The sequence below is a fragment of the Phyllostomus discolor genome, chromosome 4 (genome assembly GCF_004126475.2).
Source record: "Phyllostomus discolor isolate MPI-MPIP mPhyDis1 chromosome 4, mPhyDis1.pri.v3, whole genome shotgun sequence".
Lineage (NCBI taxonomy): Eukaryota > Metazoa > Chordata > Mammalia > Chiroptera > Phyllostomidae > Phyllostomus > Phyllostomus discolor.
The window spans coordinates 165,942,772-165,955,096 of record NC_040906.2 but is presented as its reverse complement, the minus strand read 5'-3'; the positions used below and the strand labels follow the sequence as shown (position 1 = coordinate 165,955,096).

The window sequence follows — 12,325 nt, the reverse complement described above, 5'->3', positions numbered from 1 at the left end:
CCATGCTTAGTTAATAGGCAAAATACTCATTCACTTTCTTGGAACATTTTAGCAGTAAAAGTACCCCTTTTCAGTTTAATCTGCATCTGCACATTAAGCATCTTAAAGTACCACTTACCGGATAAAATTTATGTAGGGCTTTCCTAACACCTACCTGTCTACCTTCCAATGTATTTCCCCAACTACCCTAGCTACCACACTACCCACTTAAAGATTTATGTTAATAATTGCCTTACATGTTATTGGAATTCATTACATTTAATATGTAAGGAATGGTTGGGAATCACACACAACCAAAACACAGTTTTATTTTTAGTGCAAATAACTCAATGGTAAAGCACCTTTCCCACTTTGACCGTGTGCATTAAGGAGTCTAGGTACAGGTGCCATGCCATAGATTGATATTCACATGTTTCTTAATAAGTATTCTTGAATGAGCCTCATTTTAATCAAGTGGCCTCGGAGAGGGGAGGGAGAGGCACTTTCCAAGTGCAGAGGTCAAGGAGAAATGTATGTTCTTGAACGTATCTCTGTGCTTCTAATGTAACATGCATGTTCTTAATGGTGGTATTTCTGACAATGAAATGTCAGAACTACTTAAATAACAGAGGCATTTACCTCATTTCATTAATAATCATAACTTTATTGCAGTCTATATGCTAGACATTCTAACATATTTGACTTGTACTATCTCAGTTCGTCTTTACTACACAGCCTGAGGTAGGCTCTCATCATTTAACAGAGAAGAAAAGTAGCAATTAGAGAAGTGAAATAACCCAGGTCTGTGTGGTTTAAAAACATCATTGGCAAACTGCAGCCTGCAGACAAACCTGCTTCCCTGCCTGTACTTATGAATGAAGTTTTCTTGGAACGCAGCCACACTCATTCTTTTCACGCTACCATGGTAGAGTTGTAGTTGCAACAGACTCAATGGCCCACAAAGCCCAGGTATTAATACTCCACTTTGAGTCTCCTATGTTTTTACCCATTTTGTGTGTGCAACACACACAGACTTCTACACATACACCTGTTGTGGTAGTCCTAACCCTTAGGTTAGGCTGAAGTTGGGTTAATGATGCACTTGTGACTTAGTTATTCTGCTTATTAATAGTGCATTGCTTTGTTATATAAGTCATTTAAACAAAAGAACCTTTAGTGTAGCATTATTGGAAAGATAAAAGTAGAAAGTGCCAGAAAGATTTTAGCTTACAAACACAACATTTTCTCTGAAACTTTTCAGTAGACAGTTATTTTTTTAAAACCTTCTTTTGGGTAATTGACAATTTGGAATAGTCTGGTGGTATTTGGGTTAAGTTAGTATTTAGAATATCTTTGTGTCATTTTTGGCTCCAAAACATTTTTTTAAAAATATATTTTATTGATTATACGATTATAGTTGTCCCATTTTCCCCCCTTTATTCCCCTCCACCCTACACATCCCCTCCCACCCACATTCCCCCACTTTAGTTCATGTCCATGGGTCATACATGCAAGTTGTTCTTTGGCTTCTACATTTCCTATACTATTCTTAACTTCCCCCTGTCTGTTTTCTACCTACCATCTATGCTACTTATTCTCTGTACCTTTTCCCCCCTCTCTCTCCCTTCTACTCCCCCGCTGAAAACCCTCCCTGTGATCTCCATTTCTGTGATTCTCTTCCTGTTCTAGTTGTTTGCTTAGTTTGTTTTTGCTTTTGTTTTTGTTTTAGGTATGGTTGTTAATAACTGTGAGTTTGCTTCATTTGACTGTTCATATTTTTAATTTTCTTTTTCTTAGATAAATTCCTTTAACATTTCATATAATAAGGGCTTGGTGATGATGAATGCCTTTAACTTGACCTTATCTGAGAAGCACTTTATCTGCCCTTCCATTCTAAATGAAAGCTTTGCTGGGTAGGGCAATCTTGGATGTAGGTCCTTGCCTTCCATGACTTGGTTCTTTCCAGCCCCTTCTTGCCTGTAAGGTCTCTTTTGAGAAATCAGCTGACAGTCTTATGGGAACTCCTTTGTAGGTAACTGTCTCCTTTTCTCTTGCTGCTTTTAAGATTCTCTCCTTATCTTTAATCTTGGGTAATGTAACTATGATGTGCCTTGGTGTGTTTTTCTTTGGGTCCAATGTTTTTGGGACTCTCTGAGCTTCTTGGACTTCCTGGAAGTCTATTCCTTTACCACATTGGGGAAGTTCTCCTTCATTATTTGTTCAAATAAATTTTCGATTTGTTGCTCTTCCTCTTTTCCTTCTGGTACCCCTATGATTCAGATGTTGGAACATTTAAAGATGTCCTGGAGGTTCCTAAGCCTCTCCTCATTTTTTTGAATTTTTGTTTCTTCAGTCTATTCTGGTTGAATGTTTCTTTCTTCATTCTGGTCCACACCATCGATTTGAGTCCCAGTTTCCTTCTCATCACTTTTGGGTCCCTGTACATTTTCCTTTATTTCACTGAGCATAGCCTTCATTTTTTCATCTAATATGAGACCTTATTCAACCAATCTTGATTACCAGCGTTTTGAACTGTGCATCTGATAGGTTGGCTATCTCTTTATTGCATTTTTTTAAAAATTATTTATTATTTATTTTTAGAGAGGAAAGGGGGAGAGAGAGAGAGAGAGAGAGAGAGAGAGAGAGAGACAGAGACATCAGTGTGTGGTTGCTGGGGGCCATGGCCTGCAACCTAGGTATGTGCCCTGACTGGGAATCGAACCTGTGATGCCTGGTTCGCAGCCCGTGCTCAATCCACTGAGCTATGCCAGCCAGGGCTCTTTATTGTATTTTTTATGGAGCTTTGATCTGTTCTTTTATTTGGCCCTTTTTTTTTTTTTTTTTTTTTTTTTTTTTTTTTTTTTTTTTTTTTGGTTTCAGTGGGCCTGTTATATAGTGAGGGGTGGAGCCTTGGGTGTTCACCAGGGTGGGGCAACCTACGTGGCTGCGTTGTGACACTGTATGTAGGGGAGGGTCTGAGAGGGAGCAGTGCTGCTTGCTCTGCTCTCTGCCGGTTTTCAGTCACTTCCCCCACTTCCCACAAGTGAATTGGGCCCTTCTGGTGCTGATTCCTGGGTGGGTGGATTTGTGTATGTTCTAGGACCCTGTGGGTCTCTCCAACAAACTCTCCTGTGAGGCTGAGAGTTTCTCCTGCTGCTGCCTTAATCCCCACAGGTGTTTTCAGTCAGAAGCTTTGAGGCTCTGTTTCTTGGCGCAGAGGCCCTGGGTTGCAGGGTCTGTCTCTCTCCCCAGTTGTTCCTCCAGGTTTATCTGCACATAAATGTGGGACCACCCACTCCACCAGCCACTGCCTCGCCAGGTCCACCAGCTGCCGCCTTGTTTCAAGTCCCGAGTCCTCTCCACCCAGCTGCCTGTCTTTGCCCCTCCTACCAGTCTGGATGAATGTTTCTTCTTTAACTCCTTGGTTCTTGGACTTCCATACAGTTTGATTTTCTGTCAGTTCTGGTTGTTCTTTGTTTTTAAATTGTTGTTGTCCTTCTTTTGGTTGTGCGAGGAGGCACAGTGTGTTTATCTTCCTTGGCAGGAAGTCCTCCAAAACATTTTTAAAGCCATTTTAGAAATATATCTTTGCTATGCACCTGACTAAGCAGTTACTGATGTGCTGTAATATAGTGATGATCACCAACCAAGCAGACTGAAGTTTGGTGTTTCCAGAATCCTTGGTCTTCCAGTTTTTTTTGTTTTAAATTTTCTGTCTCCTGTCGGTTCTCGCTCTTGTCCCTGCTCTGCATTCTGGTGCAATTTTTTTTTAACCCAGTCCTGTAACTAACCTTTTATGAAGTACAACTAAAAATGCTGAATTTAATAGTAAGTAAAATCATGTGCAGTGAAAGGTATAAATAGGCTCTTAGACTTCAAGATGGTCTCTTATGAGTAATGTGCTTTAATGTATTCCGTTCTCATTTGGTTGCCCAAGTCTCTACCACTCCTACATTCTGGCTTGTGCTTATTACTGTCAAAGATTACTAAGATTATTAGCTAGATGATATTGTAATAGTTTATACTGTTTTCTTTTTTTTTTTTAGAAAACTTTTTGTCATTTAAGGTTAACCGGGTTTTTAATGAAGATACCCATCAACAGGGCTTTAAGGGACCATTTGAAACCCCAAACTTACATAGAAAATTCTTTTGGAGAACAAATCTACAAATGGGCAAGAAAAATGTATTTGTTCAGTTAATATTTATTATACATCTGTTTTGTACAGTATAGCAGTGAATAAAACAAGTACAATACCTCTTAAATGAAACAAGGTAAAGCTGTTTCTCTAGTTCTTTCTGATTATTTATATTGTTTTCTTGTACAGGAAAAACAAGAATGGTGGTGGCTGTACATCGCAGACAGGAAGGAGCAGACCTTAATATCTATGCCGTACCATGTGTGCACACTAAAAGACACAGAGGAGGTAATTGTCCAGTGACAGTGCTTCAGTCTGCACCCATGTGCAGCACCTCATCATCGTGCTGCTTCACAAACTGTTTTTTAGAAAACAGTTCATCACACTTGGCGTATTTCATTTTAAGACATTTTGTTCTCTGATGTCTCTGGGGGAAGCTCATTTCAGATTTATAAAGTTTGAATTGCTAAAGGTGGACAACTTGATCAGTCTTTTAAAAACTTGTCCACAACTTATTTTTGGAAGTGTTTGTTGTTAGTGTCTAAGAATGTATGCCTCTCCTTCTTCCTCGAATTTAATTATATTGTACAAAAAAGTATGACTTTTATTCTCACTGGATTAGTGCTAAGGTACATACCTTTCTTCTTAAAAACAAATGTAAGAATGGGTGATTAGGTATTTAAAGATGGAATTTTTTTATTATGTGGCATTGTCCACTGTTAATGATACCACTACTATAGCATTGTGATGAGCATATTTTATCCCTTAGGAACTCTTTCCTGTTTTTTTGTTTTTCTTCTTGGTTTTTTAGGTTACTTTTCTAGGAAAAGGTTCTGTTCTGTCTACTTGGATAAATTGCTTGCAAGAGCAAGGTTTTTGAATTTTGAGATAATTGTTTTATACTGATTTTTTTTTTTGTATTAAAGACTTTATTTTTAGAGAGAGAGGAAGGAAGGGAGAAAGGGAGAGAAACATTGATGTGTGAGAGAAACATTGTGGGCTGCCTCTCACGAGGTCCCCCCACCCCCTGAGGACCCAGCCCTCAACCCAGGCATGTGCCTTGGCTGGGAGTTGAACCGATGACCCTTTGTTTCACAGGCCAGCACTCAATCTACTGAGCCACACCAGTCAGAGCTTAATCCAGAAAGTTTTTCCCCCCCTTTATAGCCAATGTAAATGAATGAAGTAGTTTGATTATTTGACACTTAGAAGTAGAGCCCACTTAAGGATATTTCTTTGAGCAATTTTTTAAAATGTAAATTTTACCTGTGTTTTAATAGATAATACATTCACCTAGTTAGTATTTCAGAAGATATCCAAAAGTGTACACATTGAAACATCTTGCATCTCTGTTTCTCACTTACCCATTTCCCTTCCTGGAGACCATCACTGTTATCACGTCTTTATTCTTCGTGTGACATTGTAAATTATAAGCAAATACATGTGTGTATTTTCCCCAGTTTTACAAAACCTAGCACACACCATGTTATGCGCCTTACCTTTTTCTCTTAGTGATACAACTTGGAATTTGTTCCCTGTTAATACAGAAAAAGCTTCTTCATTTCTTTTTTATTTTTTTTTATTTTTTTTTTATTTTTATTATTATTATTTTTTTTATTTCAATCATTGTTCAAGTACTTCATTTCTTTTTATAGCTATCTGATATTCTGTCTGTATGGATTTTTCTTTACTTAGTGCTCTGCTAGTTAGTGGACTTACCGGTTTCTTGTTTTTTGCTGCAGTTAATAACCTCATATGTCATTTTGTACATGTGCAAACATTTCTGTAGGATGAGTTCATAGAGGTAGAATTAATGAATCACAGGCTCTACATTTTTAAATTGGATAGATACTGCTAGATATTTGTTTCTCCATTGGGAGAATGAATGTTTAAGTGTACCCATTGCTTCTCAAGTATGTCAGACATTTTGAATGCCATTGCTAATTAGAAAGGTAAAAAGTGACATCTCAGTGTTATTATTTCTCTCTGACTTTTTTATTTTGAAAACTTTAAAACCTATAAAAATGTTGTGCCCTGGCTGGCATAGCTCAGTGGATTGAGCACGGGCTGTGAACCAAAGCATCGCAGGTTCGATTACCAGTCAGAGCACATGCCTGGGTTGCAGGCCATGGCCCCTAGCAACCGCACATTGATGTTTCTCTCTCTCTCTCTTTCTCCCTCCCTCCCTCTCTAAAAATAAATTTAAAAAAATAAAATCTTAGAAAAAAATGTTGTAAACACAATATCATGAACCCCATGGACCCTTCTCTAAATTGACCAATTGTTAACGTTTTCCCATGTATGTTTTGTATTTCTCTGTATGTGTACATACACAGGAAATACACATGTGTGTGTATTTCCTCCCTCTGACCCACTTAAGTTACTTGCAGACATTATGACATTATATCCCTCAATACTTGCAAGTGTATCTTCCAGTATTAAGGGCCTTCTCCTACATAAGTAGAATAACATTATTGTGTTCAAGAAACTTCACATTGATATGGTATCATTTGTCTGATATACAGTTTGTATTCAAATATTTCACTAAAGTCTGTTACAGTTTTTGTTTTTAAATCAGGATTCAGTCAAGGATCACTTGTTGCATTTAGTTATCATTCCTCTTTAAAACATTTCCTTGTTTTGTTTTTTTGTTTGTTTGTTTTGTTTTCATGCCATTGACATTTTTGAAGAGACTGGGCAAGGTATTTTGTAGAATATCCCTTAATTTGAATCTGTCTCATTGGTTGCAATTATATTTATCTTGAATATTTTTGGCAAAAATCCTGCCCAGGTACTGTAGCATTCTAAGTGCATCACATCTGGGGCACAGTATATTAGTTATATTAGTTTGCCCCACACTAGTGATGTTATGGTTGCTCACTCAGTTAAGGTTTTTCTCTCTTGTAAACACCCTTTTCTTCTCCTAATCTGTGGGACGATACTTGGGCCCTGTGCGAATAGACTGTTCTTTCAAGTCTTTTACCCACTCACTTTAGCATACATTGATGATTCTTGCCCAAATCAACTTTTACTACGCTAGTTGTATCAGTGTAGTTTTAATTTATATTTCTCTTAAGAGTGAAACAGAAGGTTGAATTTCAGTGTGTTTGAATTGTATTTTTTTCTGTATCTATTTTTGAACATTGTTTATTTTTGTTGGGTTATTGATCTTTGATTTGGTTTTAAGAATATTTTTTATTATTATGAAATCAGCCCTTTCTTATATGTATTTCAAATATTGCTCCAAAGTTTGTTTCACTATTAAGGTTGTTTTTACCAAACAAATATATAAATATATGTTTATCCATTTATTTATTTGGAGTTTTTTAGTGATTAAGTAATTTTTCTTTTTTGATTTTTAGGTTTTATGTTATAGCTAGAAAGGTCAAACTGTGAGATTAATTAAAAAAAAAGATTCTCCCATTATTTTTTTCTAGTTTGTTTTAATGGCATGCTTTAATATACTGAGGTCTGTCCAGGAAAAGTGTAGCCATTGTTAATATAGTGAGAATACTTTGCACAATGTGGATGTAACCTGGCAGCCAAGGAGAGTGGACTGAAATACACATGCGCATGCATGAACAATCACGACTTCACTGTACTAGCATGTGTACTGTGTGGCCATCACATTCAAAAGAGCAAGTAGAACAATTAATCTGCATCAAATTTTGCGTTAAGCTTGGACATCCTCTGCGGAAACTATTCAGATGATTCAGAAGGCTTTCTGGGATGATGCAGTGAGTGCAGTGCAAATAAAAGTGTGGCACGGGTGCTCCAAAGATGGTCAAGAATCTGTTGAAAGTGATCCACATTCTGGAAGACCTGCAACAAGCAGAACACCTGAGAATGTTGAACATGTATGGGCTGCAATCAACTAAAATTGGTGACTGACGGAGCTAGACGCTGATCTGGGGATTCCAAAATCTACTGTGTCCGAGATTTTGACACAGGATCTTGTCATGAAACATGTCATAGCAAAATTCATTCTGCAGCTTCTGCTACCAGAGCAGAAGGAAGAACATTGTACTGCAGTTGCTAATACTTGATTCAAATCATTACCAATAAACCCAATTTCCTCAAGAAGGTCATAGCTGGAGATGAATTGTGGGTCTGTGCCTGTGATTCAGAAACGAAGGCCTAGTCGTTCCAATGGAAGTCTCCCAGTCCTCTTAGCCCAAAGAAGGCTTGGCAAAGTTGCAGCAATATCAAGATCATGTTAACTATGGTTTTTGATTGGGAAGGTGTTGTCCATCGCAGGTATGCCCCTCCAGGCCAAACAATTAATAAGGAGTAGCACTTCAGCGTTTCCATCAGTTGAGAGATGTAATATGACAAAAATGGCTGTAGGTGTGGGCAGCTGGTGATTGGCAGCTTCATCAGAACAACACACCCACTCACGATTCATGGCTCATGCTCGTGCTGAGTTTTTTTGTGAAACATCAAGTCACCCAAGTGACTCAGTCCCCCTGCAGCCCAGATTTGGTACTTTATGACTTTTAGCTTTTCCCAAAACTAAAATCACCTTTGAAAAGGAAGATATTTCAGACCATTGATGAGATTCAGGAAAATACAATGGGACAGCTGATGGCTATTCCAGCCAAGGATTTTGTAAGAGTGTTTTGAATGGTGAAAGAGACTCTGGGATAACTCTGAGGTCCCAAGGTGCCTACTTCGAAGGGGACTGAGGCGTCATTGTCCTATGTACAATATTTTTTGTATCTTGTATCTTCTTCAGTACATGTCTTATCTTTTTCATATTACATGACCGGATACTTTCTGGACAGACCTCTTATAATCTTGCCTACAAAATCTGGATTTTGGAGATTGTAGACAGGTCACCAGAAATTCCAAATGTCATCTTAAAAATGTAGCCTTACTTTGTTTAAGTAGAATTAAAACTTCTAAGATTTTATAATTCTGTATTTGAAGTTTATGATTTGATAGGGAATAAAATACCTTCTTGACCTTTTAAGGCATGGGGCATGTGTAAAGGTAAAACAACTTCTGTGTTTTTGCAACTTCATGACATTTATGACATCGATGTGTGGGTTTTCTCCCCACACCAAGCAATTCTCTGTTATACCAGCTAAGTGTCCCACAGTTAGCATTAATTAAATGTGGACACTGTCTGCCTGGATAGTGTCAGATCTCACAGGTTAAGGGCTCAGTCTCACAAGGCTGTTTGTCCTCCACTCCCTGACTTCAGATGCCAAATGCAAGTCCCAGCTTGTCTCCTGTACTTCTGACCAAACAGTTTAAAATCAGGGTTCCCATGACCCTGTCCTTGGATTCAGTAATTTGCCAGAATGGCTCACAGAACTCAGGGAAACACATGAACCAGTTTATTATAAAAAATATGATAAAGAATATAAATGAACATCCATAGGGCAAGGTATGCCAGAAGGGGCACAGAGCTTTCATGCTCTTTCTGAGCTTACCACTCTCCCAGCACTATCTTATATTGACCACCTCAGAAGCCCCCCAGAACCCCTTGCTTTGGGAATTTTTTATGGAGGCTTCATCATGTAGTTGTGATTAGTGATTAACTGAATTTCCAGCTCCTCCCTGGAGAATGGAGGGTGGGACCCAAAGTTTCAAGCTTCTCTAACCATGGCTTGGTCTCGCCGGTTACCAGTTCTTATCTAGGAGTCCACTGGGAGTCACCTCGTTAGAACAGAACACTCCTATCACCTAGGAAGTTCCGAGACATTTAAGAACCTGGGTCAAAGAGCTGGGTGCTCACCACTTAGGAAGTTAGAGGTGTTTGAGGAGCTCTGTGCCGGGAACCAGGAGCAGAGACTGATAGATACAGTATTTTCTGTGATCTCACAGCATTTATCTTAAAAATAGGGAAGTTTGGCAAGAATCATTACCTTTCTGGCAAAGTACATTTTATTAATTCCACTATTACATTATTTTACTCTTACACCCTAACTTTATTTCTTAAAGTTGTCCAGGTGATGGTCCGCATAGCACTTAGTCACTTTAAATATGCTTCTTAAATTGTGGAGATAAAATTAACCCTCTCAGTTCTGCCTAGTTGTTTTCCATGTGTGTGTGTAATATTTAACATAAATGCCATATGTATATATTTGTTGTTCTTAGAACTTTCGTTACATTTGTTAGGATGTCTTGTGTCATCTAAGTAAACACCTAGCTATTAAACACTCTGATGTAGGAATTTTATCAATGAGCTCTTTTTCCCACTCAAGATACAGATTTTCAGTGCTGATTTTATCTTCTAGGTAGAACTGAAGTTTCCTGCACCAGGCAAGCCTGGAAATTATCAGTATACAGTGTTTTTGAGATCAGACTCGTATATGGGTTTGGATCAGATAAAGCCTTTGAAGGTAAGAATAGTGACTGTTCATTAAATATGGTTGTCTATTTGATAAGTGCTTGATACATTAAGGAAGCATTTCTAGTTTTAAAATGTAGAGTAATAGAGGGAAAAAGTTTGTATGTGATATATATTTGAAACACTATATTTATTAGTGTTTCAATAATAAACAAGTTGTTGTGTTAAAGGAGTGTAACTATTTAGGACCTTAAATATAAATTACTATAATGATTTAGAACCTTGGCTATACATTACTTGAGTGATACCTTTTAATGTGCTGTAATATACTGTAGCTTTTCAGGGGATCTGTTTTCTTTACAAAGGGACATGTGTTTTCTCTCAGATTCTGTTGAAGTGTTTATTAATTGTTTTAAGGAGACGATTTTATTTAGATGATTGTTATCGGGAGAAGTTTCATTTTATCGAAAGGAAGGGCGTCCGAATAAACAGGTGTTATCCTCAAGCTTTCTGGGAATCACAAGGAAAGGTGGAGACAGGTCCTGCCTTGGCATTGGAGAGGGCAGGTCATCCTTTACACTCAGCCATTTCCCGGAACACGAAAGTGTGGGGAAATTTCTCAGCTGGTGCTGCTCAGAAATCACCATTGTCAGAATGAAGTATATAAAGCAATCAGCACAGAGAATAAGAGCTCATAGTAGGCACTTCTAAGTGACAGTTTTGTTTAGAATAAACAGAAGAGTAAAAGCTACACTTTAAAGGACCCCATCACTGGGAGTTTCCTTATCGATACCTGTTCCCAACAGTGCCTGAGGTCCCTGGTCGCTTCCCACTTTAGGCTGCCTGCCAGGCTTCTGGTAACTTGCAGACCTGTCCCCATTCAGCACACTGCACAGTGTGACTCACACAGCGGTGCCGTAAATACATCAATTAAATGAATTCATGGCCAAGAGCCTGTGTGTCAGTAAATCGAATGCCATACTAGGATAATAATTGTCTGTTTTCCCTCTTTTATTTTTTTTTTTATCTGTTGGGGTGACATTGGTTAATAAAATTATATAGATTTCACGTGTACAGTTCTATAACACATCATCTGTACATTGTATTATGTGTTCACCACCTCAAGTCAAGTCTCCTTCTATCACCATTTATTACCCCCCACCTCCTCCTACCCTCCTTTCCCTCTGGTAATTACCATTCTCTTGTCTGTGTCTATGAGGTGTTTTGTTTTGTTTTGTTTTGCTTAGTCACTTCACCTTTTCCACCCAGCCCACAAGCTCCCTCCCCTTTGACAGCTGTCAGTCTGTTCTCCATCTGTGAGTCTGCTTCTGTTTTATTAGTTTATTTTCATTAGATTGCACATTAGTGAAATCATATGGTACTTGTCTTTCTCTGATTGGCTTGTTACACGTAGCATAATGCCTTCCAGGTCCATCCATGCTGTTGCAAAAGAGTAAGATTTCCTTTTTTTTTTTTTAACAGCTAAGTAGTATTCCATTGTGTAAATGTACCATAGCTTTTTTACTCACTCATCTGCTGATGAGCACTTGGGCTGCTTCCAAATCTTGGCTATTGTACATAATGCTGCAGTGAACATAGGGGTGTTTATGTTCTTTCCAGTTAGTGTTTCGGGTTTCTTTAGATACGTTCCCAGAAGTAGAATCACTTCCTCCTCCTTCAATTTTTTGAGGTCACTCCAGACTGCTTTCCACAGTGGCTGAACCAGTCTGCATTCCCACCAACAGTGCTTGAGGGTTCCCTTTTCTCATCAGCACGTGTTGATTCTGAAGTGATAATTCTTGTGGTTTTAATTTGCATTTCTCTGATGATTAGCGGTGTTGACCATCTCATATGTCTGTTGGCCATCTGTCCTCTTTGGAGAAGTATCTGTTCAGTTCCTTTGCCCATTTTT

At 38.3% G+C, this 12,325-nt stretch overlaps 1 protein-coding gene across 1 annotated transcript in view; it reads left to right on the top strand.

Moving 5' to 3' along the window:
- SEC63 (SEC63 homolog, protein translocation regulator) overlaps positions 1-12,325 on the top strand; it is a 75,502-nt gene that overhangs the window by 60,491 nt on the left and 2,686 nt on the right. The window contains exons 19-20 of the mRNA XM_028508516.2: positions 4,305-4,403; positions 10,361-10,465. Of these exons, the coding sequence (XP_028364317.1) occupies positions 4,305-4,403; positions 10,361-10,465 (204 nt within the window). The remainder of the gene's footprint in view (positions 1-4,304; positions 4,404-10,360; positions 10,466-12,325) is intronic.